Source organism: Penicillium hispanicum (genome assembly GCF_028827665.1).
Source record: "Penicillium hispanicum strain IBT 35686 chromosome Unknown utg000001l_segment0_segment0, whole genome shotgun sequence".
Lineage (NCBI taxonomy): Eukaryota > Fungi > Ascomycota > Eurotiomycetes > Eurotiales > Aspergillaceae > Penicillium > Penicillium hispanicum.
This window is the reverse complement of record NW_026623193.1, coordinates 1174647-1200313: the sequence shown is the minus strand read 5'-3', so window position 1 is coordinate 1200313 and position 25667 is coordinate 1174647. Positions and strand designations below refer to the sequence as shown.

The 25667-nt window shown below is 53.7% G+C and overlaps 13 protein-coding genes across 13 annotated transcripts; 6 read left to right on the top strand and 7 right to left on the bottom strand.

The window, feature by feature from the left end:
- Nucleotides 1-61: 61 nt before the first annotated feature.
- N7459_000496 (sugar porter family MFS transporter) lies at nucleotides 62-2336 on the bottom strand (the record flags this gene model as incomplete). Its single annotated transcript, XM_056939681.1, has 11 exons — nucleotides 62-220; nucleotides 306-432; nucleotides 487-583; nucleotides 646-951; nucleotides 1000-1090; nucleotides 1146-1588; nucleotides 1638-1683; nucleotides 1733-1797; nucleotides 1850-1990; nucleotides 2050-2194; nucleotides 2250-2336. 11 exons carry the CDS (start codon nucleotides 2334-2336, stop codon nucleotides 62-64), a joined length of 1707 nt encoding a protein of 568 aa, XP_056803961.1.
- A 503-nt stretch (nucleotides 2337-2839) lies between these two features.
- N7459_000495 (uncharacterized protein) lies at nucleotides 2840-3280 on the bottom strand (the record flags this gene model as incomplete). Its single annotated transcript, XM_056939680.1, has 1 exon — nucleotides 2840-3280. One exon carries the CDS (start codon nucleotides 3278-3280, stop codon nucleotides 2840-2842), a length of 441 nt encoding a protein of 146 aa, XP_056803960.1.
- Nucleotides 3281-3664: 384 nt separating this feature from the next.
- N7459_000494 (uncharacterized protein) lies at nucleotides 3665-4478 on the top strand (the record flags this gene model as incomplete). The annotated part of the gene is made up of 2 exons (XM_056939679.1): nucleotides 3665-4199; nucleotides 4270-4478. The coding sequence occupies 2 exons, from the start codon at nucleotides 3665-3667 to the stop codon at nucleotides 4476-4478; spliced, it is 744 nt and encodes a 247-aa protein (XP_056803959.1).
- A 254-nt stretch (nucleotides 4479-4732) lies between these two features.
- On the top strand, nucleotides 4733-5108 carry N7459_000493 (uncharacterized protein; the record flags this gene model as incomplete). The annotated part of the gene is made up of 2 exons (XM_056939678.1): nucleotides 4733-4820; nucleotides 4867-5108. The coding sequence occupies 2 exons, from the start codon at nucleotides 4733-4735 to the stop codon at nucleotides 5106-5108; spliced, it is 330 nt and encodes a 109-aa protein (XP_056803958.1).
- An 825-nt stretch (nucleotides 5109-5933) lies between these two features.
- On the bottom strand, nucleotides 5934-7601 carry N7459_000492 (OTU family ubiquitin thioesterase; the record flags this gene model as incomplete). The annotated part of the gene is made up of 6 exons (XM_056939677.1): nucleotides 5934-6390; nucleotides 6444-6715; nucleotides 6772-7037; nucleotides 7090-7153; nucleotides 7205-7291; nucleotides 7347-7601. The coding sequence occupies 6 exons, from the start codon at nucleotides 7599-7601 to the stop codon at nucleotides 5934-5936; spliced, it is 1401 nt and encodes a 466-aa protein (XP_056803957.1).
- Nucleotides 7602-11126: 3525 nt separating this feature from the next.
- On the bottom strand, nucleotides 11127-12777 carry N7459_000491 (uncharacterized protein; the record flags this gene model as incomplete). The annotated part of the gene is made up of 4 exons (XM_056939676.1): nucleotides 11127-12350; nucleotides 12398-12458; nucleotides 12513-12671; nucleotides 12734-12777. 4 exons carry the CDS (start codon nucleotides 12775-12777, stop codon nucleotides 11127-11129), a joined length of 1488 nt encoding a protein of 495 aa, XP_056803956.1.
- A 912-nt stretch (nucleotides 12778-13689) lies between these two features.
- On the top strand, nucleotides 13690-14735 carry rho3 (Rho family GTPase RHO3; the record flags this gene model as incomplete). The annotated part of the gene is made up of 5 exons (XM_056939675.1): nucleotides 13690-13739; nucleotides 13808-13889; nucleotides 14157-14297; nucleotides 14359-14560; nucleotides 14617-14735. 5 exons carry the CDS (start codon nucleotides 13690-13692, stop codon nucleotides 14733-14735), a joined length of 594 nt encoding a protein of 197 aa, XP_056803955.1.
- A 413-nt stretch (nucleotides 14736-15148) lies between these two features.
- On the bottom strand, nucleotides 15149-16027 carry N7459_000489 (lipoyl(octanoyl) transferase LIP2; the record flags this gene model as incomplete). The annotated part of the gene is made up of 1 exon (XM_056939674.1): nucleotides 15149-16027. One exon carries the CDS (start codon nucleotides 16025-16027, stop codon nucleotides 15149-15151), a length of 879 nt encoding a protein of 292 aa, XP_056803954.1.
- Nucleotides 16028-16646: 619 nt separating this feature from the next.
- Nucleotides 16647-17420, bottom strand: N7459_000488 (pyridoxamine 5'-phosphate oxidase family protein; the record flags this gene model as incomplete). The annotated part of the gene is made up of 2 exons (XM_056939673.1): nucleotides 16647-17252; nucleotides 17304-17420. 2 exons carry the CDS (start codon nucleotides 17418-17420, stop codon nucleotides 16647-16649), a joined length of 723 nt encoding a protein of 240 aa, XP_056803953.1.
- A 1007-nt stretch (nucleotides 17421-18427) lies between these two features.
- On the top strand, nucleotides 18428-19624 carry N7459_000487 (NIPSNAP family protein; the record flags this gene model as incomplete). The annotated part of the gene is made up of 2 exons (XM_056939672.1): nucleotides 18428-19030; nucleotides 19088-19624. The coding sequence occupies 2 exons, from the start codon at nucleotides 18428-18430 to the stop codon at nucleotides 19622-19624; spliced, it is 1140 nt and encodes a 379-aa protein (XP_056803952.1).
- Nucleotides 19625-20657: 1033 nt separating this feature from the next.
- On the top strand, nucleotides 20658-22277 carry N7459_000486 (aminoalcoholphosphotransferase; the record flags this gene model as incomplete). The annotated part of the gene is made up of 6 exons (XM_056939671.1): nucleotides 20658-20828; nucleotides 20953-21110; nucleotides 21170-21216; nucleotides 21272-21367; nucleotides 21418-22085; nucleotides 22137-22277. 6 exons carry the CDS (start codon nucleotides 20658-20660, stop codon nucleotides 22275-22277), a joined length of 1281 nt encoding a protein of 426 aa, XP_056803951.1.
- Nucleotides 22278-22791: 514 nt separating this feature from the next.
- On the top strand, nucleotides 22792-23458 carry N7459_000485 (40S ribosomal protein eS27). Its single transcript, XM_056939670.1, has 3 exons — nucleotides 22792-22860; nucleotides 23003-23065; nucleotides 23271-23458. Exons 1-3 carry the CDS (start codon nucleotides 22858-22860, stop codon nucleotides 23451-23453), a joined length of 249 nt encoding a protein of 82 aa, XP_056803950.1. The 5' UTR covers nucleotides 22792-22857; the 3' UTR covers nucleotides 23454-23458.
- A 1493-nt stretch (nucleotides 23459-24951) lies between these two features.
- N7459_000484 (uncharacterized protein) lies at nucleotides 24952-25445 on the bottom strand (the record flags this gene model as incomplete). The annotated part of the gene is made up of 2 exons (XM_056939669.1): nucleotides 24952-25249; nucleotides 25381-25445. The coding sequence occupies 2 exons, from the start codon at nucleotides 25443-25445 to the stop codon at nucleotides 24952-24954; spliced, it is 363 nt and encodes a 120-aa protein (XP_056803949.1).
- Nucleotides 25446-25667: the final 222 nt, after the last annotated feature.

Genomic DNA, 25667 nt, shown 5'->3' with positions numbered 1-25667 from the left:
GTGACTGAGTAGCATGAAACTGGCACACAGTGTCACGTCAATGATACCACCTCCCAAACCCTTACATCGCCTCCACAAATTCCGTCTGCTGGGCCTCCGGCTTCAAGTCATCATCATCGTCAATCGGGGAGCCCCGAAGTTGGGCTTCGATGTGTTTGATGCGTTTCTTCTCTTCGTGAGCGGCAGTATCTCCGAAGATGAGATCCATGTCTTCGAGGGTCTAGCAAGTATAAGTCAGTGTCCGTGAAAAGTAAAAGATAACGAGCAAAAGAAACAGGGGTCTATGGCGGGTTAAACGAATTTACCTTTCCACGGGTCTCCGGGATACAGAAAAATGTAAACGCAAGTGCGAGGAGACAAAAGGCGGCAAAGAAGATGTAGGTTCCCCAGGAGATGGAGTCCAGCATATCTGGGGTGACAAGGCCGATGATGCTACATAGCAGGTGTCAATAATTAGGAATATAATTAGCTAGAGCAAAGACTCACAAGTTGCACATCCAGGTGGCCGAAGTCGTGATGGAGATGGCCTTGGACCGGATCGAGAGATTGAAGATCTCCGACGGGAGAACCCAACCGATGGGCGCTTTGAGACATAGCTGTCAGCTGGTCTCCTCCGCTAGAGATCAACCACCAAACAGGACTTACCAAATGAGTAGGAGAAATTGATATCGTAAATATAGATGAAGGCAATGCCAGCCCACCCAGCTGACTTATGGCTTATCAAGTTAGAGCCATACCCTCCCAGTATACCACCCACAATGACAAGCGAGATGCAGGTGCCGGTGGCACCGGCCATCAGCAGAGCCCGGCGTCCAACTTTGTCAATAAAGAAGAGCGCGGGGAGGGTGCTAAGGCAGTTGACGATACCATAAACGCCCGTAGCCAGGAGTGACGTTGTGTTGCCATCTAAGCCAAGTTGAGCGAAGACAGTGGGCGCGTAGTAAATTAAAGCTAGATGAATTAGGGCCTTGGTATACACAGAGTGGAAACGGTACTCACCATTGCATCCCATAAACTGTTGGAAAAACATCACACAGCAACCAATTGCTAAGCGCTTGAAGCGGGCCCAGGTGGTCAAGAATGACACGTACTGTGTGTGGATTAGTATATAAGAAGGTCAGGTAAAGCCAAAGGCATAAGCGAACCTGAGCGGCATGCAACTTGAATCCGGATAGGTTTGGGAAATGCTCTCTGGCAAAAGCATTCTCCAGCATGATAGATGCCCGAATCTCCAGATATTCGTTCTGGAGATGGGGACTATCAAGAGGTTGCCGACGCAATCTCGACAAGGCCTTGAGTGAATCATCATCTCGTTCCTTCATTAACAACCAGCGTGGCGAGTCTGGGAAGAACAACATGCCGATCCCCAGTATTACAGCAGGGAAAATCTGGATCGCAAGTGGAAGACGCCAGGATGCTTCGGACTGTCCGGTGCAGCCACCAGCAGGGACATCGTGGTATGGATCGAAGGTGGGCGACGAAGCGGTTCCACCAGTATAAGGGACATTCGGGGCACAGCGGGAGCCACCAATGTAGTTGGTGCCGTAGTCGATCCAGTAGCTGACCAAGATTCCAATGGTGACAGACACTAAACACATATCAGCAGGTGTGATCGACTCAGTGAGAGTCGAACTCACATTGTTGAACCACGACCAGGCCACCTCGGATCTCAGGAATCGAAACCTATTGCTATGTAAGTATCATCCTGACCTGCGGGAAATTTCCATCGTACCTCGGAGATGTACAGCGGCACCACCATAGTGAGTTGTCCAATAGCCAAGCCTGCAATTGCTCGGCCTAGGAAGCCAGTCAGCCGGGAAACGTGAGCTCGAGGACCACCGAGACTTACCAGCAAAAAGCATCGGAATGTCCTGCGCTGCACACTGGATAGCCGATCCGATCACGAAGATAACCACCGCCAGATTTATTGACAGCTTTCGGCCAATTCGGTCTGCCAGGGGGCCATTGACCAATGAACCAGCCCACGCAGCTGTGGAATGTCAGCCGGCGGAGCTTCGACGGACACATCAGATCCAAATTGGAACTCACCAATCAGCAGAGTTGACACAAACCACCCCTTGAATCCGCTATCCGAAAAGACTCGCGGGAAATGAGCCCCAAAAGACTGCATGGTGATGACTCCGCTGATGACTCCCTGGTCATAGCCAAATAGTAATCCACCAAGGGTCGAGAACTACCAGCATGTCAATGGCTGTTTCCGATGCAAGTTGGTTCTGTACTGCACTCACCGAGGCCACGCCACATAGATATGGATTCTGTAGAACGAGGCGGAAGCCGCCCTTTGGGGCACCGGTATCTTGCATCACTGAGCCCATGATATCCAGCGGTCTTTCGCAACTCTTTCCGGCTTGTCGATCCCTGACTAGAAGAGAAACCTGGCCGGGCCTCAGGAACCTCTATATATACATTTTCCTAAACCCCCGCGCAGCCAACGTGGGGAATTCCCGAAATCCTGGGGTAGGAACACACCATGCCCATAGGAATACAGTACTCCGGGTTCCCGGTGCGAGCAGATAACCTGAGAGAGGACGGCCGAGCTTCATGATCCCAACTCGGACACATGGCGAACATGGAAAACGGAGGGATGTGCTCCGACCAATTGGGGCGGCACCGCAGGAGCAGATCGAGTGCCAGTCATTTGTTGGATGATCCGACTGGATTTAAAGTATGGACAATGCGGGGAACGGTTGGAGCAATTGCACCATCCCCTGGACTGGGGAGGGAGAATACAAAGCCTCAGGTTGTGCGTAGGACAGCCGACGCACCGGGTCGTACAACGCGTTCGGCAGTTGCATGATCGAAATCTCACGATGATGCCTCATTCTCTTGTTGCCGGGGCATTCAACCCCACGAGAAGTTTCGGCCCCAACTCGCTCGGGACGTAGCCGAGTTGCGGAGTGAGCAAGTCCGGGGAACGAAGAGGGAGAAGTGGTCGAGCGGTCTGGACGCCCTCCGCCTTGTCGGCAATGTTCCGACTCTCTGACCACTTCCACGTCCCTTTCTCCTTCCCCTCCCCCCTCCACTTCGGCATTCCAGCATCAGCATGGGCCGAGCGGAGAGGCACGTCATCGGCCGTATCGATGGCCACTTGGCAGTTGTGTGGTCGTTGGCCCGTTGCTGCATGCCAGGTGAGCATGAGAGAGGGTGCATCATATATCGACCGCTTCTCGCTGCGCCTGAACTGCCAGTTCCGGCGGGATTTGTCTGACCAGATAAGCATCGCCAAATCCCGATCTGGTTGCGCAGGTGTGACGCTCATAGAGAGAAAACTGGCACGCCTAATAAACAAGTGTGCCACGACGCCCTGAATGCGCCTATGACGCTCAATTGCGCGTATTACCTATCCTCGTCAGGGTCTCGGTGCTGACACTTGGTGCCTGTTCAACACCGGTGATGTGAGACGCTGCATAGCAGAGCGCAGATTCTTCAGCACCGTGAGATGTTTCCTAATGGAAGAAGTCAGACGGGGTCGTCGCGACTGCCATTAAAACACCGGCAATCCAACTTCTGGGGGACCACCCGGAGAAGGAGCTCCATCACCTCTCAGAAAACAGCTTCTCGCTTCTTTCCTCACCCGCGACAAATCCAAAGATACATCCACACTCCACTAATCTCTGCCCTCCAATATCAATCCTCAGCAAACATGCCCTTGGCGCCCATCCGCATCGGAGTTCTCCTCCTTGAATCTTGCCAACTTCTGGACCTGGCTGCCGTGGACCTACTCCACATGGCTACCCCGGAATATCTCGAAGACTGCGGTATCCCCAAACCCATCTACGAACTGGGCCGCCCCTGCAAGATCCACTGGATTGGACGGGATGGCGCCGACATGCAGTCGCCAGTGACATCGAATCTGTCCATCCGTCTGACTGACTCCATGACCGACCCAGCAGTCGCACCAGGATCTCTCGACGCTCTCTTTCTGCCTGGCGCCTCACCCAACTCGATGCCTCCCGCGGAGGAATACTTAGAGTTCGTGCGGCAGCACGCCGCCGCCGGCGCCGCGATCCTGGCCATCTGCACTGGCACATTGATTGCCGCGCATGCAGGTCTTGTCAAGAACAAAACGGTCACGGCGCCGCGCTTTCTCATCCCTCAAATGAAGAAACAGTTTCCGGAGGCAAAGCTTTGGGATGATTCAGTTCGTCTGACTCATGATGGAAATCTCTGGATGTGTGGTATGTGATTTTGAGCATCCGATGGATGAGGCACCCCGATTGCTGGCCAGATCTGTAACACACGCTACAGGAGGAATCATCAACGGCCACGATCTGGTGGCTGCGTATCTGCGCGCCAACTACGCCGCGTCAGTTGCGAACACCGTCATCGCCGCCGCGGAGCTGGCGCCGCGTGCCGTCGAGTATCAGACAGGACCGACGCGCGACGTCGCCTACATCGTCTGGCAGCTCATCCGCGCACTTCCACACTCGATCGTCCGGTTGTTAAAAGGCAAATAAAACAGATGAGTACAACGCGGTAATGAGATCGATGCGGACCGGCGTTCAGATAGCGAGTGATTGCGTTTTGTGGTTAGTATGCCAGCATGCCATGCCGCTACTTGTAGTTCGCCCGCAGACACAGTAGTTAGTTAATCACGAATTCCTCACCCCCTTCATTCTAGTCTGTGGTGCATCTATACGAACCACCGGTCCAAGGTTAAACAAGCGGTCCCCCACATCTTCCATAAATCCCCCATCAAATAGGCACACCGATGCCATCCCGAAGCCCCCAACTCCCCGCCGAGAACAGCAACGCAAAAGACCCCGGCCTGCGTCTGCAGACACCGCAAATCCCTGCCAGTGACCATAATACCCCTCTGGCCCAGGGATCCTTCAATACCGACAGACCTCTTCATCCTGGTGTTCGTCGCATCCCCACTCGACTACGCACGCTACCGACATACAGCGCTGTACTTCGAGCTCGACACCAGCTCGGCCGCCAACGATGCGGACGCGGATAGCCTCGTAGATGCAGAAGTGGGCTCGGGCTCGGGCTCGGGCTCGGTTATGCCCACACCGCCGCGCTTCAATCCGATCAAGTTCGCCGTGGTGGAGGTCGTCGGGGCGACGGACGACGGGCGAGGCTGATTGGAATAGCCAGGACTAGATTGACGATGTGCTGGGCCGACTCGTTGCGGATGGTTACGTGGACGACTAGACGCGGGATCGGGGGGTTGGACGATATGGTGGATGTGGTGTTGGAGGCGAGTGATGAAGTGATCAGATAGACTAGGTGTATTGCTATTCTACCCACTGTGCTGAGCACAGACATGCATGTTTACTGGCTACTGTATCTATTGAAATGGATTTGATTCATCTCGGTTAGAGGACTTGGCAACACAACACGGCTGGTGAAAGAGGTTACCACCGATTTCTGGACCTGAAAGAGAGGGCTTAATCGAGAAGGGCCGACTGGGAAGCAAAGAGTCGAAGCTCAGAGAGTGGAAAGGAAGAAGAGACAAAAAACAGTGCAAAGTAAATGCTCGCCCCATGCAACGCGCTGCACCCACGCTAAGAAGACAGCAGGAAAGGCCAGGCCTCGGTCCGAATTTCATTTCACGTCGCCGGAATTCGATCGAGGTCCGAAAGATGAAGAGACTCGGGCTTTCGAAGCAGAGAAAAAGCTCATAAAAGGGGATGAAAGCACAAGGATGGAACAGGAAGAGACGCTAAGTCCAGTTCTCGGACGCACCATAAAGCAAGAGGGTTCATTCGGTAAGAATAGGAACAATGAGATCCTGTTGACTCTCATGTCTTCCTTTTGGAGGCTGATCATAATCTCGTCTTATTATGGGGTTCCGTCGGATCATAATGGATAGGCTCAAAGTGCTGGTTTGAGAAATGGGCATGATTGTACGGCGAACTGTACTTAGTCAATTATCAAATCCCGACTGTTGTCGACACAAAGAAGACTCACTTTTTAAACGGCGGAGTCAGCGGTAGCGGACGACTCAAATTAGGTCTCATCACGAGCGGATTCAAACGGATCTGCGCACCATCCGATGGACGACTTGGAAGCGTCGTCATGGGAGGTGGCGCGACAGAAGGCACGACCGGAGTCGGAGATGAAACAGGAATCGATGGAACAGGCTCATGGCTCGGCATGGGCGAGTGATAGAGTTCCTGTGGGGGGAAAACACGGTACGGACTGGCTGGAGTAGGGGAGACCGCGGGCATTGGAGACATGGGAGTGCCTACCAATGCCGGATCCGACATCAGATTGGGAATAGACATCAGGTGCGGGTTGACGTCGAAGGAGAGAGCACCATCATCCCAGGGGGCATAGTTGGAGGTCGCTGCGTATTGGTAGTTCACCACGGGTGCCATATTCACAGTAGGCTCGGGGCGGTAGAGGAGATCATAGTGGCCACTGGAAGCTGGTTAGCTTTTCTTCTGTAAGGATGGAATGCTCACAGGACTCACGGTCGGTACAGCAAGCGAATGGTGGCTCCGATGGAATGATTGGGAGACAGTTGATGCGGTGTGACCACATCGCCCTCGCTTCTGTCGAGATAGAGGATCTCAACTCCGAACCCAGCCCTCTCAATGACACCATCAACAAGGGCCTGCAGTCCGACTTCGTCGATCTCGGTCCTAACCGTTTCTATCCGAGTGGAGCAGTACTGATCGAGCGGCAGAGACAAGAATGCCTGGTAGCGATGAGGGTTGAGCTTCATCCAAGCGCCGGTCAAAAGCTATTGGGGATGTCAGTTATAAACTCTTGATGCCACCAGGTACGAAGAGAGCATACTCTAAAATGAGTGATGACGGCATTCGAGCGGTACTCGTCATTGAATGCATCAACCAAGAAAGTCTCATCATGCTCACCGTTCTGGATTGCCGCTGAGGTTTGCAAAAGAATTTCCTCCGTGGCGTCGACGAAGATCTCATACAGGTGCTCTTGCTGGCCCACTTGATCCAGAAGCGTATTGAGTGACTTGATCCGCGTCAATTCCTGCTGAACGCGGAGTGGATCCCTGAGAGTAAACAGTGTTTCAAAATAGCCAAAGGCCACGGCTGGAAAAGAGTTAGAGGTTGGAGTCATGTTGCCCAAGGATGGAGCACTAACCTCGCCAGCCACAGTTTCCATCGCCCTTCATCACACGGGTCATGGGATGGGTGACCACAAGCGCCTATTCTCTGAGGTTAGATTTGGTCCACGCAAGGACAAGTGCAGTGCTTACTCTAGTCTTGGTTACGAGAGTGGGGTCTGCGTTAGCATAGTCCATCGCAATGCTATGACTCGATTGCTTGATGGACACCAGGGGCCCCTGTAGATGCGCGAGTTAGCTCCCTGTCTTGCGCAACGACGTAACGTTTTCTTACCTGCACATCAGGTTCAAACTCATTGGAGAGCCTCTGAAAACGCTCCATTTCCTCGGGCGAGAGGGCATTCATGTTGGTAGAATTACTCATGTTGGAAGAGCCAGGAGACGCAAAGGCAGCTGAGATTGAGAGACCTAGCGGAGGAAGAAAAGAAGAGGGGGAAAGAGCGTCCCGCTGAAAGCTGGCGAGCTTCTGTCTTTCCAAAAACGGATGGTGAGGACCGAGATAATTCCAGTGAGGCTCTGATAAGGACATTGCATACAACGAGGAGAGGAGCTGGGCAGGCTAGAAAAAGGAAAAAAAAAAGGTAGAACGGGTCACAAAGATTCAGTCCACGCAGATGGAGAAAATCTATGTCCTCAGTGACACCTGGGAATGATAACCATGTTAGATGGGAGCAGGATAGTAGGTGGGATTTGGTTGAACGCACCCGACGCAAATTGTCATCTCTTAGACGACTTCCTTGTTGAGTATGATACGGCTGCGACTGCGGGCTGTCGTCGTTGTGCAACACTGCAAGCGGCCCGACAGCCTGGGTGGAGTCAGAACTACTGTGATTGTCTCAGCATGACAATTTTTGACACGATATATGCAGGTAGTGCAGTCATCAAAAATGCAATTCCAATCAAGCTTGCATAGGCAGGGGTGGGGAACGTCTCGAGACTCTCCAGGTATCGAGGGCTCATTGGGCCGGGTGAAGTCAACAAAGAACACAATTGAATTTGTGATGAAAGGCCCAGATCATGGAGAAGTATGCTAGGCCCATAGCAAAGGGGTGTGGCAATCACATAAGAGAGGCAAGACAGGAGTGGCCGTGAATGATGTCAGAGTGGCATGTCAACGGCCACAATTTCCAGGTGCTTGGCAGCCAAAGCGAGGCCTGAAGCAGGATCATCGGCCCTCCTTCTTCAAGAGGGTGAAGATGGTGCACGAACCACTCGTGCCCAGACGCCATGCACGGGATCCACTTCAGTTGGGACACAGAGGTCTTAATAAGGAAGCGAATGAAGCCATGTCATGCTATGGCCCATTGGTGGGGTATTGTCGCCGATGGGCATGATCGGATCGACGGGGAGGGGAAGATGAGATAGGAGATGTGACGGTGATAGGCCATGGAGGCTGGGGGGATGGGGGGCAGAGATGTAGAGGTAGAGATGTAAAGATGCAGAGATGCAGAGAACGCGACAGCAAGCGATCGGGGAATGGACCTAGAGAGATGGGGAAGGGCGTACTCAGACCTTTTCACCAACCACGACGTGTGGATGAGCTAATCATGGAGGTGGGGAGGTTGAAACGAGGCAGAGGAATAGTCCCGATCAAAGGAGGAAGTTGGGAAGAAAAGGAGAATCGAGGATGACGAAGTCGACCGAGTCAAGGATGATTGGTAGGTTTGGGTGATTACCTAGGTGGGAACGTCGGGACGATGAAGGTGAAGAAAACGACAGTTCCCGTGGGCGATCGTCAAGAGGAATCCGCACGAGCCAAATAGTGGGAAAGGCTGAGTCGTCGAATCGTGCAACGGGAAGAGAATCAGGTCCGCCGGAGAGAAGGGGGGGAAGAAAGGAGGGAAAAAGGAAAAAGAAAGAAAGAAACGAAGTCGCCCGTCTGAAGATGCTGATCGGTGCCAACGCACAGCAAACAAATATCCACCGCGCTCTGCAGGCGCTCAGGAACCCTCGCCAATCGCCCCGACTCAACATCCAACAAAGATATAGATTGACCTATACAGGGGAGGAAGCTATCGGGGAAATCGGGGGAGGACTTCTACGAGCTGCTTCCCGCCCCCAACGAGCTCGCCGATGCCCGCTAGCTCGTCCTGGCTCCCATTAGGGTGTCGGTGATGTTCCCGGCGTGTTCTTGTAGATGCTCCTTCTAAGCGCGCACGCCGGACCCGACGAATCGCCATTGCAGCTCCCATCCTGCCCAAGCCCCAAACCCGCCCAATCACTCGTGCATCATACATGGATCTCGGACGAAGGCGCTGCATGACGGCCACGAAATGACACCTATCTGCCACTGGCCCTTTTACCCGGTTGCAGAGCGGGGTCGTTGGCCTCTGCTTCTCTTAAGCATCCAGAGCTGAGTCCCTGTTTGATCGTGATGCCCGTTGCGCGGACCCCGCCAGGATTCGCGAATGATCGCAGCCTTCGATGCCCCGGCCGGACGGGTCCACGATGCGCCGTGAGAGCTGAGTTGGCCTTGGCCTTTCCTCGGCTGCTTTCCCTTCCTGCTGTCTTTGGCCCCTTCCATTCGGGGAACGCGTTGAGAGGTCTGTGGGTAGGTATGATTCAAGACCGCTGTGATGGAGTGAGATGACTCGCCATCCGATCACCTATAGCTTCAGCTTTTCCACTCAGCTCTCCCTCCTCGTTCGGCCCTATGCGCTCCCATCACCCGTGGTGAGATCTCAAGGTCTGTTTTTGACTTTGCAGTGGAACGAGCCCGTCTCGGGGTTTGCTCTACTCGTTCTCATCACCCGACGCAGCGCTAGGATCGCAGCGGATACCTAGGGTGGAGTGATTCGGGGAAATCGTCATCCTAACCGGGGACGTGCGAGAGAGCCCTCGGGTCGCCGCGTCCGAGACGTGGAAAGGGGCGCCATCTCGCATGGTTGTTCATTGCCGGGCGCGAGGCCCTTCCGGCTTACCCATGATCACGCACTGTTAAGATCATGGGTGCTCATGGCCGCGATCAGTGTGGAGGCCTCTCGGTTGATAACAATCCCGGGCCATACGCGGGATGCCAGGCGCAGGCGCAGGCGGGAGAGTGGAGAAGGGAGCGATGCGAAAGGCGAATCGGTCGAGGCAAATCCCTGCCGGCGGTGTTAAGGTGCAATCGCAGGCTGCGCAGGCTCGGGCTCGGGCCCGGGCTCTTGAATTTGAGACCTAGACGCGATCACAGCAACGACAGAACGATCAATTCCCGTGTAGATTCGAGATTCTGATCAACAGGCGTCCCCATACCTGCTACACTAGACCTGCGATTGGTGATTTGCCCTGTACAACTAATAATAGATGATCTTACAAACTTAGATAAGGTCGAGCGACATCAGCCCCGGCTTCACATGCGCGTTCATGTTCGCGTCCACGCGGCTGGGGTTCTTTGGTGCTTCTTTCTCAGCCTGCGCCCTCTCGGACGGTCTACCCTTCTCAGGACAAGACCGGGCTTACCATTACGAACTCGGTGGGGGCAGTCTATCACTTGTCTCGAGTGCCGGTGGCGGAGCTAGGAATCCCAGTTTCCCGGACACGGGTCATCCAAGCGCGTGCGTTTCGCACTTACTGCGACAGGGGGCCAAATCGGATGGGATCAACCGCGCAAGTACCGAGTCCAACAAGGTACGCCAAGTGCCAAGTACCTATACAAGTACCAGTACATAGTCTAGACCAAGGAGCCAAGAGAACTGGTGTGGGGGGAGAGAATCATCCATATCATCACATCGTGAATTTTTAGCGTCTAATGTCACAGCAACTCTAAATTGCGGGGCGTGGTTCAGGTAGAATGGCCTCACCCTTCCAGCCCTTCTGAGGCTCCTCTCAGGCCTCCTAGACCTCTTAGACCGCTCTACTGCCCGGACTGCTGGGTGAAAAGCTGACTGCAGGCCGCGAAACACCGGTGAGAAACGCGTGGACTCCATATGGACCGGTTCTTTCTGTGAGATGTGCGATGCGAGATGCGTGGCTGAGCCCATGGCCATGACAACAGAGCTTGGGAGGCGTGGAGATCCGCAGGTACGTGCGGCTCGGAGCGCTTCACTGTGACGGTTGCAGGTTCCCCACTTTACGCCGCGAGTTTACCCCCGAACGGCTTGCTTCGAGGCTCCTTCCGAGCGCGCGGGTTCATCGACCGACCGAGGAGGGGTGCGTCGTCCCCAAAGCCAGACCCGAACATGGCAGATGCACCTCCGTGCGAGGTCTCGTCCGCACGGAACCCTTCACCGTTGAGAGCAGTCTGCCACAGGCTGCGCAGAGACGAGTTCCACTCCTCCAGCGCGCGCAGTCGTTCCACGTCGCTGGAGCTCGCAACCACCACCGTCCCATTCTCCTGGTCGATTTTGGCATTGAGCTTCTTGTCCAGAATCAGGAAGCTCAAGATATCCAGAACCTCGGGCACGGCGATCTTGATATGTTTGGAGATGAACTGCAGGGTGAACCGGGTATACGGGGCAATCAACTTGAGCACAGCCTTGGTGCGCATATTGCGGCTGACCTCGTCGATGTTCTCGGCGATGAAGGGGTCCGCCAGCACATCCGGGTGCTTGCTCAGGACCGCCTCGTAGGCGTGGATGTCGTCCCGCTGGAAGGCGTCCACTAGGTCGGTCATGGCCGATATCCGAGGGTCGTTCTTGTAGGGCTTGGTCTCTTGCGAGTCGAACGGGTTGATGTCGGACTTCATCAGCATGGTGGCTAACACGAGATATTTGAGCACCTGGATCCGCTGCATCGAGCCGGCCTCGTCATAGTTCCGGAATGATTCGAAAAAGTCGCTCTGTGCTTCCTTCCAATTCTCTTCGCTCATATGCATCTTGCCTCCGCATTCTCGGATAATGCCCATAATCTTGGGATGGGGCACGGCGGACCGCACTCGAAGAGCTCGCTGATAGAGCGCTTTGAGGCGTTTATTGTTTCCGGTCTCCGCGTACATCTGGATTTCCAGGGCGAAAAGCTCCAGCAGATAAGTCCCTTTGCTAGGATCGTCCGTCCCATCTTCCCGCTGGCAGGCTCGGTGTAGTTCGCGCACCTTCTTGCTCAGTTGGCCGTATTCTTTCCGCTCGAGCCACAGTCGAGCGAGTTTGATGTTCGTCTTCAGCCATAGTCGCTCGTTGTTGGTGTTCTGGAAGGAGTTGAGAGTCAGGGAGTAGAACTCCTCCATGCACTGGTACGCCTGGGCATCGTCGGAGCCTTTCTCAATGTAATCGAGCATGTTATTGATGGATTTTTCAGAGTAGTTGCGTGTGACGGCGGACTTGACGTAGGTGAGCAGTTCTCGATAGTGTTCGACGGCCTAGTAGGTCAGTATGGTTTCCGACCGGTCTCGAGTGATCGACTCACATCGCTGTATCGTCCCAGCTTGAATTCCAGCTTGACGGCCTGTTTTAATCCTTTGAAACCCCTGAGGCACACAGTTATTACGCAATCAAAAATTATCCCAAGGCTTGCCACGAACCATTCACTTTTGTCTTGTTCCAACGGCGGTATGCCTAAGAACTCGTCGACGGCCTCTTCTGGATTGTCCACCTTCATTTGCTTCGCATTATAGTATTTGTTCTCAATGCCAATATCGCCAGATTCATCTTCGTCGGCATCCTCGTATTCAAAGTCATAGCTGTGGTGCAGACTGTCAGCTTGCGTCTGGTGAGGCGTTGAAGCGGAGAAAGGGGCAAGTACTCTTCGTCCCCCGAATCCTGCATGAAATCATCATCATCCGACATCTTGCTGGAGGCTGGGGATCGAGGCAATAGAGGTATGACAGGTCGAGAGAGGGTGGGTGGTGTGTGTCGCGGGGTGTTGGAGAAGCTCGGGTCGATAAGAGCTGCGGCCGCCTTCACTATGGCAGCTCCCCGCCCGCAACAACTGGCAAATGCCCAGCCTCGCCAATTTGGACTGGAGCATTCGGGGTTATTATGCATGCTCCTCCACGGTAGTGATTTTGTGCTGCTGTGCTGGATTGACTCTGCTAGAGCTCACTGGATTTACTTTGAAAATTTCTAGCCAGGTCTACGACCCATGCTAGGGATGCTTTCCACGAACAATACTTGGAACTTTTCTCGATATATCCCTCCCTTAGCAGGTACCTGACCCATTCTTCCAACTTCGCCACAACCAACCCAAGATCTGTCAGAATGTACTTAATGACCAAGAATAACACAAGTTGGCCTTCTATCTGCTCCATCTCACCGACGCCCCTCTCAGCAACAAGTTGCGAATCTGACCAGCTGTCGATAACATCGGACAATGGGACCTACTGAATGGTGCCCACGCTGACCTGTCAAATGAACCAGTCAACCATTCTTTCAACGCATTTCGGACCCATTGGAGTAAAACAACACAAAGCTACCAGGCTGAAACGTCATCATAAGCAGCACGCCTGGAGGTGGAGGCCTCGCAGGTACCGCGATGAGAAGTGGACCAGAAGGGGGGCAGTGGTACCTTATTCGCCGATCCCTTTCAGGGCGCGATGTCATCGACTCCGGGCAGTGCTGGAATCCTCTCCCGTCCACCTCCCGCGCCCGGCTCATTTGTCTTTTCACACTTCTCCGGAATTGTTACGGGCCCGGTCCCATGTTATAATCTGTTTTCTATTATTCCCTGTCCCGAGTACTAAGCCGGCTATTTGATCCGCAATGGAGCTGTGTGGACGTCAGAAGGTGGTTCAGCGCAAGATGGTGCTGCTGTCAGTTGGGACCCGCTTCCTTCTGTGCACAATGTTGTCATCTTGGGACTCTAACGTGCGATTACCAGGGGCGACGGTGCTTGCGGCAAGACTTCGGCGCTGAACGTGTTCACCAGAGGGTGCGCATCTCCTCTTCCCCCAAGCTTCTCCGTGACTCCGATGGGCCCGGATAACTAACGGCACCCTGCCAAATAGATTCTTCCCAACAGTCTAGTAAGAAAGATTCGCAACAATGTCTTGCCAGTGGAGCTCCCTGAGATACTGACCTGTGTCACTCTGCGCTGTGCAGCGAACCTACAGTCTTTGGTATGCACTCCCGCCTCAGAACCTTCATGTAATCATTGTCGCTGACCCTTTGCGCACAGAGAACTACGTTCACGGTATCGCTTTTCGGCCCCTCGCTAATTTTCCACTCAGCCAGCTTACATCCGCCCAGATATATTCGTCGACAATGTACATATGGAGCTCTCGCTATGGGATACGGCCGGACAGGAGGAATTCGATCGGTTGCGCGCACTGTCCTACGAAGACACACATGTGCTCATGCTCTGCTTCAGTGTGAGTATTTAGAATGGACCCGCTTCAATCATACCAACAAGGGACTGATGGGTGCCTATAGGTTGACAGCCGCGATTCGTTCGAGAACGTTGGTTCGAAGTGGATCTCCGAGATCAACGATAATTGCCCGGGCGTCAAGGTGGTCCTCACTGCGCTCAAATGTGATTTGAGGAAGGACGAGGAGATGAATGATAACCCCAATTCGATCTCATTTGATCAGGGGCTGGCGAAAGCGAAGCAGATTGGTGCAGTCAAGTATTTGGGTATGCGGCGCGCATGCATTTGGTTCATTGGAGCACATGGCTGACCAGCTTTATAGAATGTTCTGCTGTTCAAAACCGCGGAATCAGGGAAAGCTTCTATGAAGCGGCCAAGGTCGCTCTAGAGGTGAAACCTGCCAATTCCAAATCATCCGACTCATCGTGTGTTATTCTCTGAACTTCTGCGTCGATTCTGCCTGGGCGTGGGCGGAAATATGTGCCGTCCTTGATTTGATCCCCTTGCTCGCTTTTCATCTCTTTTTCTCACTGTCTCTTTCCATGACTTGGTTGATTCCCCTATGCATCTTTGACGTTGACACTTTTTGACTCGTGACACGACAACTACCCCCTTTCTCTTCCTGGCACGGACTAGCGGGGTATCAACCCGCATCTGGTGTCTTTTGCATGGCTCCGCCTTCGATTGTGGGAGCGTTTCAGCGAGGTTGGCTTTTTTTATCTAATCTTCTCGCCTATATATACCTACATAATGCCTATTGGTTGGAATTCTCTTAATATACTTGTCCATCCCAGTTCATCTCGATTGAAGATGACATATAGCCTGGGCTCAATCTATTACTATAAGCCCATCCATCAAGGCTGAAGCAGATCCTTCTCCCGCACGGAGTAAACCTCTTCAATCTTCTCCCCCGTCGCACCATCCCCGCAAGCAAAATCCTCATTGACCCGACTGACAAAGCAATCCACGAACCCGCGCGCCACCTCATCAACACCAATACCGTGCACCCCAACGCCCTCCAGGCTAGTCGCCTCCTTCCCTTCAAGCCCACAAGCAACAATCTGCCGGAAGAACCACATCGGCTCCTGGGTCACGTTCAAACCAACCCCAAAGCTACTGATATTCCGTCGCAGGTGCACCCCCACAGCGGTGATCTTCTTCGGCGGCGCATCTGTCCCAGCACTCGCATCCTGAACCCAGACGCCCGGATCCTCCGTGACAATCCCCTTGACCCCGTACCGCCGCAACAGGTCAATGACACTGTTCTCGAGAACGCGAATGTGACACCGCGGCGTCAGACCCAGCCGTTTGAGATCGAGGATCGTATACGCGACCATCTGGCCGGGCCCGTGGTACGTCGTCTGTCCGCCGCGTAGGGTCGGGTGGTACTCGGCCTTGGGCGCATTGGGGCCCGACGGCGTGAGGAGGGAGCGGATCGGTTCGAGGGCAGGCGGGAGAGAGAGATTTGTCGTCGCGGAGGGAGGGCATGTGTTTGAGGGCGGGAGGTCACGGCGACCGGTGGTGTAGACTGGGTTCGGGGAGAAAGTGATGATGGTGGGATCGGGCGGAGGCGGGTGTGCGTTTCGGGGGAGGTGGCCTGCATCTTGCGAGGATATTGAGGCTGGCGAGGCGAGCTTCTTGTGCGTCAGGAAACGCGTTGTCAGGGCTTGTTGGAGGTCGGAGACGCGGGCGAAGGGCGTTGTGTTGGGGAGGTGGAGGTGGGCGAGTCTCATGGTGGCGTTGGCTGGGGATTTCTTGAATATTTGACTATATCGCAGGCTTCTCTCTGAGGTTGTAGTTCATTGCGATGTGGTGGGGAATTGGGGATTGTGCTTTCCTCGGAGTTGGTGAGGTCAATGGATTTTGACTTGCGGAGAAGCTAACTATCCAGGTTGGGAGCTTCGCTGATAAGCTTTGATAGTCATTTCCCGAATTTAGTGTACAACGGATTACTATAGAGTCTGCGCTTTCGATTGGAAATTAAATTGCTGCGTCTATTTAATATGTATTCCCACCTTCCATTACTCGTTCTACACTCCGTGCGGTCCATAGACCCACCGCCATTCAAAGAGGATTGCGTCTCAATTCACACAAGGCGAGCTATTTGAGCCAATCTGACTTGCGAAGTCAAAGTTTCCAAATTACAAACTATCAGTACACATCCAAGCGGGTTCACAGGCAGCGAAACCGTGTTTGCATTGGCATAGCATGCGGAATTCGAACCATATTCTTTTTTTCTTCGATGATGTAGCTCCTCCGTAAGTTGCGGGTTGCCTGCAGAGAAAGTACTATGCCAATCCCTCACAAAGCCCACACTGAGGATCAGAACGAAGGATTACTGTCAAATCCATTCTATACGCCATTGACCAGGCCGCCTCGAGCCTCCGAGGGAGGAAGCAAGACCCAATCTCGGACCCCGCCCTTCCAGTCTGCAATCCGGCCCTCGCGCACTCGCACTGTTACTACTCGGACATCACTGTCAATCGCCATGCTGGGCCGACGTTGGTTCGGATTCTCTCGCTGCTGTTGGCCGAACAGGTTGATCTCTTCCTCCTCAAACGTATTGTTCTCCAAATGCCGCTCCTTACACCACGACTCTTCTTCCGAGCCTGATTCCAGAAAGCGCGCAGTCCCAGCAATCGTCGTGGAGATACTGGACATTGCACTGGTATTCAGGTTCAGCAGCAAGCTGGCTAGCGATGACCGAGTGGCGGCGGGCGGAGGAGATCCATCCCGCTCTCCGTGAGGATTGGGAGTGCGAGTTGGTGGGCGGTGGGACACCCAGTCATGCACCAGGAGCGAGACGCGCGGGTTGGACAGCAGGTGGTTGGTCTTGCGCGAGGCGGGGTTGGTGGTCATGATGATGGTCGGGTGGGGGTCGAATGGGGTAGATGGGAGATAGGTGTAGGACATGAGGGAGATGTGCGGTGTGAGTTCATCACATGTCGCCAGGTGAAGCTGATTGTGTTAGTGTGATGGAATTGGATTGAGGTTTGTTGGCGGGCCTACGAAGCGGGAGTTCTTCAAGCAGGAGACCACCTCCGAGGGCAGCGAGGTCGCCTCATGTTGGTGGGTAGTGGTGGCCGAGGCCTCGTACGAGAGAGGAGGGTTGAGCGAGTCGGCCATGGCGAGTGCAAGGTCAGCGAGAGCCTGGAATAGAGGCAGAGGGACGAGGTGGGATGATCGAGATCTGCCGGGCGGTGGGCCGACACGACGTCATTAGGATTGGCCCAGAGGGACAGCCATGAAAAGTACATGTATGTATGCGATTACATACCTCGAGCACGCTCCAATCGCAGAACTTGCTGGATGATGGTTACACGTAGCCATCGCTAGCCGAAAACCAGCGGGCATCTGGAATTGCCCTATAACCGTGTGTGCTGCATGTGTTGATGTGCAGTGGGTAATAGGTGGTCATATATCATACAGCGGAGTCGAATGAAGCGTTCTTCGCCATTATATCGACCTCGCAATGCCTTGGAGACTGCATGTACATCATGAATCTCTGGTAGGTGGAATTTATGGCTCTACACGGGTATCTACCTGGGCCACAATCAGTCCAGCTGTAACTAACTAGTTACAGTAGTTAACTAGTTAGTTACCTCGGAGAGGATCCAGCGATGTCATCATTACTCACGCAGTGTGGGTAACCTAGGGAACTAGTTAGCTAGTACCGTAGGATCTAACGTACCCATCATGACCCAGGATCACCCGCAATTCGCAAGCTCACCTTTCCCCGCACAATCGACTCCAGCTTGCCGCGAATCAACTCGTCCACACTCGGGTGATCATCGTGTGCCCCTATTATTGTCTCTTGGAGTTGGCGAGTGCCTTCCCCCTTCTACCCTACACTCTGCACTCTGGAACCTTGCACCTTCCATCCTGCACCTCCCGCTTCCCCAGACTTCAGCCGGAGCCTCTCCCTTTCCCTAAACGGTCTTCTGCAACCTTCCCCCCCATTCTCCTCCCATCTTGAGACCATCTTCGACCTGCGTTTTTATCATCCCTCATCCCCCCTTCGGTCCTTCTTTGCCACACCGTCATCCCTTCCAGATTCTAAACACACCCTGTCCTACTTCCCACCCCAACGTGTTTCGCCTTTGTTGATTCCCACAATCACACCCACACAAGCCATGCTGGGCCCGCGTTTCCTTCGCCCAGCGACCTCGCTGGTGCGGCCCTTCAGCTCCTCCGCCGTGGCCTACCGCTCCCCCTCCATCCGAGATCTCACAGCCAACTCGGCTGAGGAGTTCAACCGGCGACAGAAAGAGTTTCGCGAGAACCTCGAAGAGGCTCGCAAGAGAAAGGAACAGCAAGAGAGTCAGTCTGTCAATGTTTCTGCCTCTACCCCTTCCCGTGAGTCTGCTCCCACTGCTCCGCGTGTGAGCAATGCGAGCCACTATGAACGCGTTCGCCCTGCTTTTGACGCAGCCGAAGCTCTAGACCACAAGGCATTGGGCTCACTCGCCATGCACCGCTATCTAGGAGAAGAGCAGCAGCAGCAGGAGAGCTTGTCCAAGCGCGGGCCGCTGTCCTCGCTCATCTACGGCACCAAGGAGGGCCAGCATTTCGATAAGGACATCGAGCGCTCTTTTTCACAGGTGCTTGCCCGGGGCAAATACGTCCATTCCATCGTCTTTCACGACGTGAAGCCCGACAAGGTCGACGAGTATGTCGACCTGGTGGGTCAGTGGTACCCCCGCATGGCTGGTACGGAAGAGAATCGAGTCAACCTAGTGGGTAGCTGGCGCACGCAAGTGGGTGACAATGACACATTTGGTAATCCTTGATAGCCTTCCTCATTGGAGTCGACCTGGCTGACCTTATTTTCTTTGTTGCAACCAGTTCATATCTGGGAATACCAGCGCTACGAAGGCTACCATGCCTCTCTGCATAATATTTCAGAGCACCCCGAGTTTCGCGACTTTGACCGAAAGCTGAAGAGTCTGATCAAGAGTAAGAAGACTTCGCTGATGCAGGAGTTCTCATTCTGGCCCACGACGCCACCACGCAAGTTGGGTGGACTGTTTGAACTTCGGTCGTACACTTTGCACCCGGGCAACCTCCTGGAATGGGAAACACATTGGCGGCGCGGTCTGACGGCGCGTCGGGAGGTCATGGAAGGGGTGGGGGCGTGGTTTGTTCAGATCGGTGACTTGAATACGGTGCACCACCTGTGGCAGTTTGCCAACCTGGAAGAGCGCAAGATTCGTCGAGAGCAGTCGTGGGGGGTGGAAGGGTGGGCTGAAACGGTGCACAAGACCGTTCCGCTCATCCAGACGATGCAGAGTCGGATTCTCGTCCCGATGCCATGGAGCCCGGTGGGTTAGTTGAAAGCGCATCCACTCTGCCATCGGTCGCCCAACCTCGAGTATACCCCTTTCTCCATGGTTGCGTTGCTCCTAGCAGATGTCTTGGAAGCACTTTCAGGTATAGGAAATTGTCCTAGTCGCGAGTTTGAGGATATGTAGGTGGAGACATGAGTGACAAGCCGCAGCATTAAACACAGCATTAGTGTATTCGTGTATCTGCATGGTGCAGTCTGAACTAGCATCTTCAATGAAGCCCAATATTCCCTGTCGTCTCCTATCTCTGCTTTAGTGAGTCCCTGCATATGAACATTTCGTCCCTGAATCCTATGATGGCCTCGGCTAGACCCCACCTTTTGCAGAGACGATCATCGCCGCGGCGCGTCTCATTAGTCTCGTTGGCACCGGAAAACTCTCCAGCGCCTCGTTGCTGCACGTGGGTTATCGAGTGACTCCCAAGGGAGTGCGACGCAGGCAAATTACACTGCATTGATCTATAGGGATACATAGGCCACTCTAGAGAGCGACCTGTGGTCCGCTCGACCGCGTCGCGTAGGCGTGCGAGGCGGAGACGCCAAAAAAAAGTCCGGCCTCACCCCAACAAGACACCAAGTGGCCTTTGATTAGCGGGAACAAGAAGCCTCGCCGATCTTGACGTCCCGAGTCTCTGGCACTTGTCGCTCTCTCAACCCCAGCGGGGCCTTTTTTTTTCATTGGATCGACCGTGCGCCTGTTTTTTTTTTCCCTTTGCCGTCTATCCTCCTCTTCCCTCGACCTTCGATCCAACACCTCTCTTTTCCTCTCCTCTCCTCCCCACCCCTGCTGCGCTACGCAGTCGCGCATACCTCGCCTTCGGCCGAAGCTAAATTGGAGTCCGCCGCCTGGGACTATATGCGCTGAGACATTCCCAACAACACCGTGGAAAAAAAACGTTGGATTCTGGGAGAATGGTGTACATTCGGCAGCACCACCTCGCCAACCTGCGCAACTACCGCTATGCCGGGGTTGACCACTCTTTCATCAGCCGCTACGTCCTCAAGCCGTTCTATAACAAATGCGTGATTGGTCTCTTCCCCATGGGGATGGCGTGAGTCTGCCCCTATGTCATAGACTTCGAGCTCTGGAAGCTTTCGAGTCTCTTGTATCTGCTTGTGTCTTTGCAACGGACGTGACTGACCCGCTTGTTCTGCGTTTTCTTGCCTTTGCGCGCGACAGTCCCAATGCCGTAAGTTTATTTCCTTGCTTTTCGTTGCCTGTGCGACATCCATCGGGCTTTCCTGTCCTTGCTCCAATTTGCCTGTCGCAGCGTGCCTCTGGAGTTCCCTCGTTAACGCCTGCTGCTCCTATAGATTACCCTCACCGGATTCTTGTTCGTGGTTCTCAATTTCATTACCGTGATGTGGTACAACCCGAATCTGGACCAGGACTGTCCACGTTGGGTCTATGCTAGTTGCGCTATTGGGTTATTCTTGTACCAGACCTTCGATGCGGTGGACGGAATGCAGGCGTAAGTTTAGTCTCTCGCCTTTGGTGCTTTTTGTGGAGGTTTACTGAAGTGTCGCAAAGGCGGAGGACGAAGCAGAGTGGCCCCTTGGGCGAACTCTTCGATCACAGTATGTATCTACAAGGGAGACGTATATGCGGGCGTACAATTGACGTTGGGCATAGGTGTCGACGCGTGCAACACCGGTTTGGGCGTGCTGATCTTCGCTGCTGCTATGAACCTTGGCCAGTCTTGGGCTACTTTCCTGGCCTTGTTTGGATGTGAGTTGGCAGAGCGCGTTGCGACCTGCTACCGATACTGACGTGTCTAGCCACCATGACCTTTTACGTCCAGACGTGGGATGAATACTACACGCAGGTCCTGACGCTGGGCGTCATCTCCGGTCCAGTCGAGGGTATTTTGACCCTCTGCACAGTCTATGCTATCACAGCCTACAAGGGCGGCGGTAGTTTCTGGCACCAGCCAATGCTGGAGACCTTCGGCGTAGCCAAGCCCAGCTTCCTTTCAGAGCAGGTGTACACCATGCCCTTCATCCAGTGGTATCTTGTATATGGTGCAGTTGTGCTCCTCTTCGCCACGGGTTCGAGTATCCTGCATGTCATGCAGGTGCGCCGCCGACGCGGCGAGGACCCCATTGCGCCTCTGTATGGTCTGCTGCCCTTGTTCGCGATTTGGCTTCTGGTTCCAGCCTATTTGTACCTGCAGCCGGACATCTTGGAGAACTACACAATTCCCTTTGGATTGTACGTCAGTCTGGTCAACGCCTATGCCGTCGGCCGCATGATCGTCGGGCATTTGGTGCAGTCTGGCTTTCCTTACCACAACATTTTGTTGTACCCGCTAGTTCTCGGTGTAATTGACAATGCCGGCCCCGTCTTCGGTCTTTGGTCAAGCCCGGTGCTTGGGAACGGGGCTGGTCAAGTGGCATTTGTTTTCGGGTGTCTCGGTATGGCTGTTGGGATCTATGGCAGCTTTGTGGTATGTTCTTCGATGCAGCCCGCTTATTGTTCTCTGCTGACTTTGGTCTAGTTCGATGTGATCACAACTATTTGCGACTATATCGACATCTGGTGCTTGACCATCAAGTACCCTTACGTTGAAGAAACCGAACGCAAGGAAGGGTCGGCGGTAAAGGCTCAGGTGGAGGGTGCGTCGAAGAAGCTGCAATGACAAGACGTTGCCGAGTGGGCGGGACCATTCTGGGCTTTTCGAACTCGTGCAGGACGGATAGCTGAACCTCGATCACCACGGTCGAGATAGCTTTGCCATGGGCGAAATGCGGGGGGACGTGGTGTCGATTGCTTGGGAGGGCTCGGCAAATTCCCCAGAAAAAAGAAATTTCGGGGACCTAATGATTTAGCTTGAGCAAGTACTTACTCTTTTCAACACGGCTTGCAGCCTGCGATAGACTATGAGTGTAATATGTGACATGAACAAGACCTCCTTCCCGCTGTAGAAGAAGCACTTGACTGCTTGCCCGCTCGGGCCAGCTTTCTCCAGGCAGAATCCAGGCCAACCACGGCCAAGACAGGCAGAACCGTGGACGGCGATTGGGCGGCCACAATGCGGGCGGTGTGATTGGCGGAGCCGCTCTCTCGCGCCTGCCCGAAAAAGGCAACCAAGCGAGGGCACAAACCCTAGCCCGTTCGACAAATCCCTTCCGACTTCTCCTGGGTTCCATTCGACTACACACAAGGCCATCGCCATCAGCGCCATTCATCAACTCCTTCGCTGATCTTCAATCGTCAAGATGGTAAGGACGACATCCTCGCTGCCTGTCGTCGCGCGCCGCTTGATCTCGATCCGCACCTTTCGGTCGAGCGCCCTTCGATTAGCTTCGCCAAACCCTCCCTTATAGCAAAAATCTCTTCGGTGCTGACGATCATCGTGCATAGGTTCTCGCGGTCGACCTCCTCAACCCCGCGCCTCAGGCTGAGGCCCGCAAGCACAAGCTGAAGGTATGAACACGGAATCCGATGGAAAAAGGCAGATGGAAAATGTGGACCGCAGGGGAGATGAATTGAAGGATGCCCAAGCATGATCTATACGACCTTGACCGCCTTGGTGACCTCTGAATATCGAACCTCGACACATTATGCCAGCCTTGAAGAAACAGTAAAGTTATTAGAACGGGTCGCTGATCTGTCCGTTCTCTATCTACAGACTCTTGTGCCCCAGCCCCGCTCCTTCTTCATGGATGTCAAGTGCCCCGGCTGCTTCACCATCACCACCGTCTTCTCCCACGCCCAGACCGTCGTTATCTGCGCCGGCTGCTCGACTGTCCTCTGCCAGCCTACCGGTGGCAAGGCCCGTCTGACCGAGGGCTGCTCTTTCCGCCGAAAGTAAACGAGACGCGCGATGAAATTTCTTTTTTTTGTCTTGTTGAAACGCACAGAGGATAGCATGGAGCAATTAGGATGAAAATACCACTCCCGGGTTTTTGACCTCGCTTCGGTTCGGTACTACGAAGACCGCCGGTTCAAAATGTCACATACCAAATCACCTTTTCTATCTCTTCCTTTTTCCCCCACCCTCCTAACAATCCGCTTTCACGAGAGAAACAAAAAGACCTTGCTCCAACCTTATCCGGGCTTGAAGGAGGTTATGATATGATACGATCCATACCAACTTTCTCCCATGAAAAACCAAAAATTACATGTGCCATTTGATCCGACCTCTTCGTTCCTATCGACGATGCTCTTCTGTGGTGTTTTAATATCACAGCGTTGATTGTTTTGATGTGTTTGATGGAATGATGACAGATAGAAGATGGAATGACTCGCCCCTGTCCGAGCACAGCAATCCCAAAAAGCATTCGACAAAAAACGCAGCACGCAGCATTCAGCTCAGGGAGTTCCGGATATCTGGCACAATAGGCACACTTGCTTGTGCCGTGTTCTGATGTTTTGTTTTTTTTTCTGATTTCTGATTCTCGTGTCCTTGCATTTTGTGTATATTGGTCCGTACTCGAATGAGTTGTACCTTCATACCTGCATCTGCGCTGGAGTAGAGAGATGGAGAGCCCTAGCGATGTCTACAGTAGTACTATGTCGACCATCAACGTCCATGTCCCGATGTTCTATGACTTACTATCGAGCCATTTACTCGGTTTGGGCTGAACACTACCCATTCGAATCCATCATTGACGTGCTGAGTCTTGGACATCACGCTCTCTCGTACGTACTCACCCCAGACACGAACAGATTGGACGTCATAGCCCTAGACTGCATCCGAATCCATGTCCAACACACCAGCGTTAGCAGCAGCCTCCTGCCCCCACATCCCCACCCCGGCTACGTAACCGCGCACGGCTGCCCATTCCACCTGGGCAGGTACCACTCACTGCATGACATCACAGCCGACGGTAAATGGATGATTAGTCCCTGGCGCACCCGTTGGAAACAGAGAGAACAGCTGTTGCTAGTCTCGAGAAACATTTCGGGGAGATTAAAGTGGTATGTTGTGGTGGCCTGATTTCGCATTGAGGAAGATTGCATCATGACCTGCCAGAAATTCTCGGTTGGAGGTCTATACAAACAACTTCATATACTTCAGCGCTTTAAACCCCGCTTTTCATAATCAACATCTGGGTATAGCATTTTTCAGTGGTAGTACACAACGAGAGACAAGAATGTCCCAGAAGTAAAGAAGATATGAAAGAATGCAAAAGGACAGCCATCAATACAAAGTCGTAGATCCGTCCGTCGGCAAAGCCGTGGCCCAATATCGCGCATCTGCATTTGTCGCGCAAGAGAAAAAAAAAAAAAAAAAAGTGGACCGGCCAATGCCGCAAGAACGAAAATGATATCAGCGCTCCTGCAGCGCAACTATTCCATGCGATTCCCTACTGCTTCAGCGCCTCTGCCTTGGCCTTGATTTCCGGCCCGAAGTTGATTCGGTTGCGCGGGTCGGCGCCAGTCATCATGGACAGCTTGCCGGAGTCGTCGTGGAGGAGGAGGATGGCGAATGAGTTGCGGCCCACGATCTCGCGGAAGGCTTCCTGCGCGGCGTTGTCGCCCGAGGCGTATTTCTGCTTGTCGATTTGCTGTAGGTTTCGATGGCTGTTCTTGATGAAGTCCAGCAGGAAGAATGCGGTTGGATGGGGGCTTGGTGGCTGGGCTTGCGGGTGCGACTCGAACGTGCTGTCGTTCGTTGTCAGGTATACCGTTCTATTAAAAAGCAGAGGCGTAGAGGGGGAGAGCTGTGGCCGAGGACGGTGTTGTGCAATGTTTACAAAAGGAGCATTGGAGGATATAAAAGAATTTCCACTTACTTGATGAGGTCGGTCATCTTGCGCTCATAGTCCTCGATGTCGTTGATGTTCGATTGGGCCGCCATAGTGAACTCTGCTGTATCTCGAATGTGTTTGTTGCCGTGACGAAATGCGTCCAGGGACGAGTGACCCATTTTATAGATGAGCGCGCCTCGTTATCTTATCGTCGCACGTCCGGGGCTGCAGCCCTCATCTTCACCGTCGCCTGCTTCCTCTCTCCCTTCCCTTACGTATAGCCCAGGCCAGCCGCGCCCCTACTCACTCTTCTCGCCTTGATCTGAAGCAAT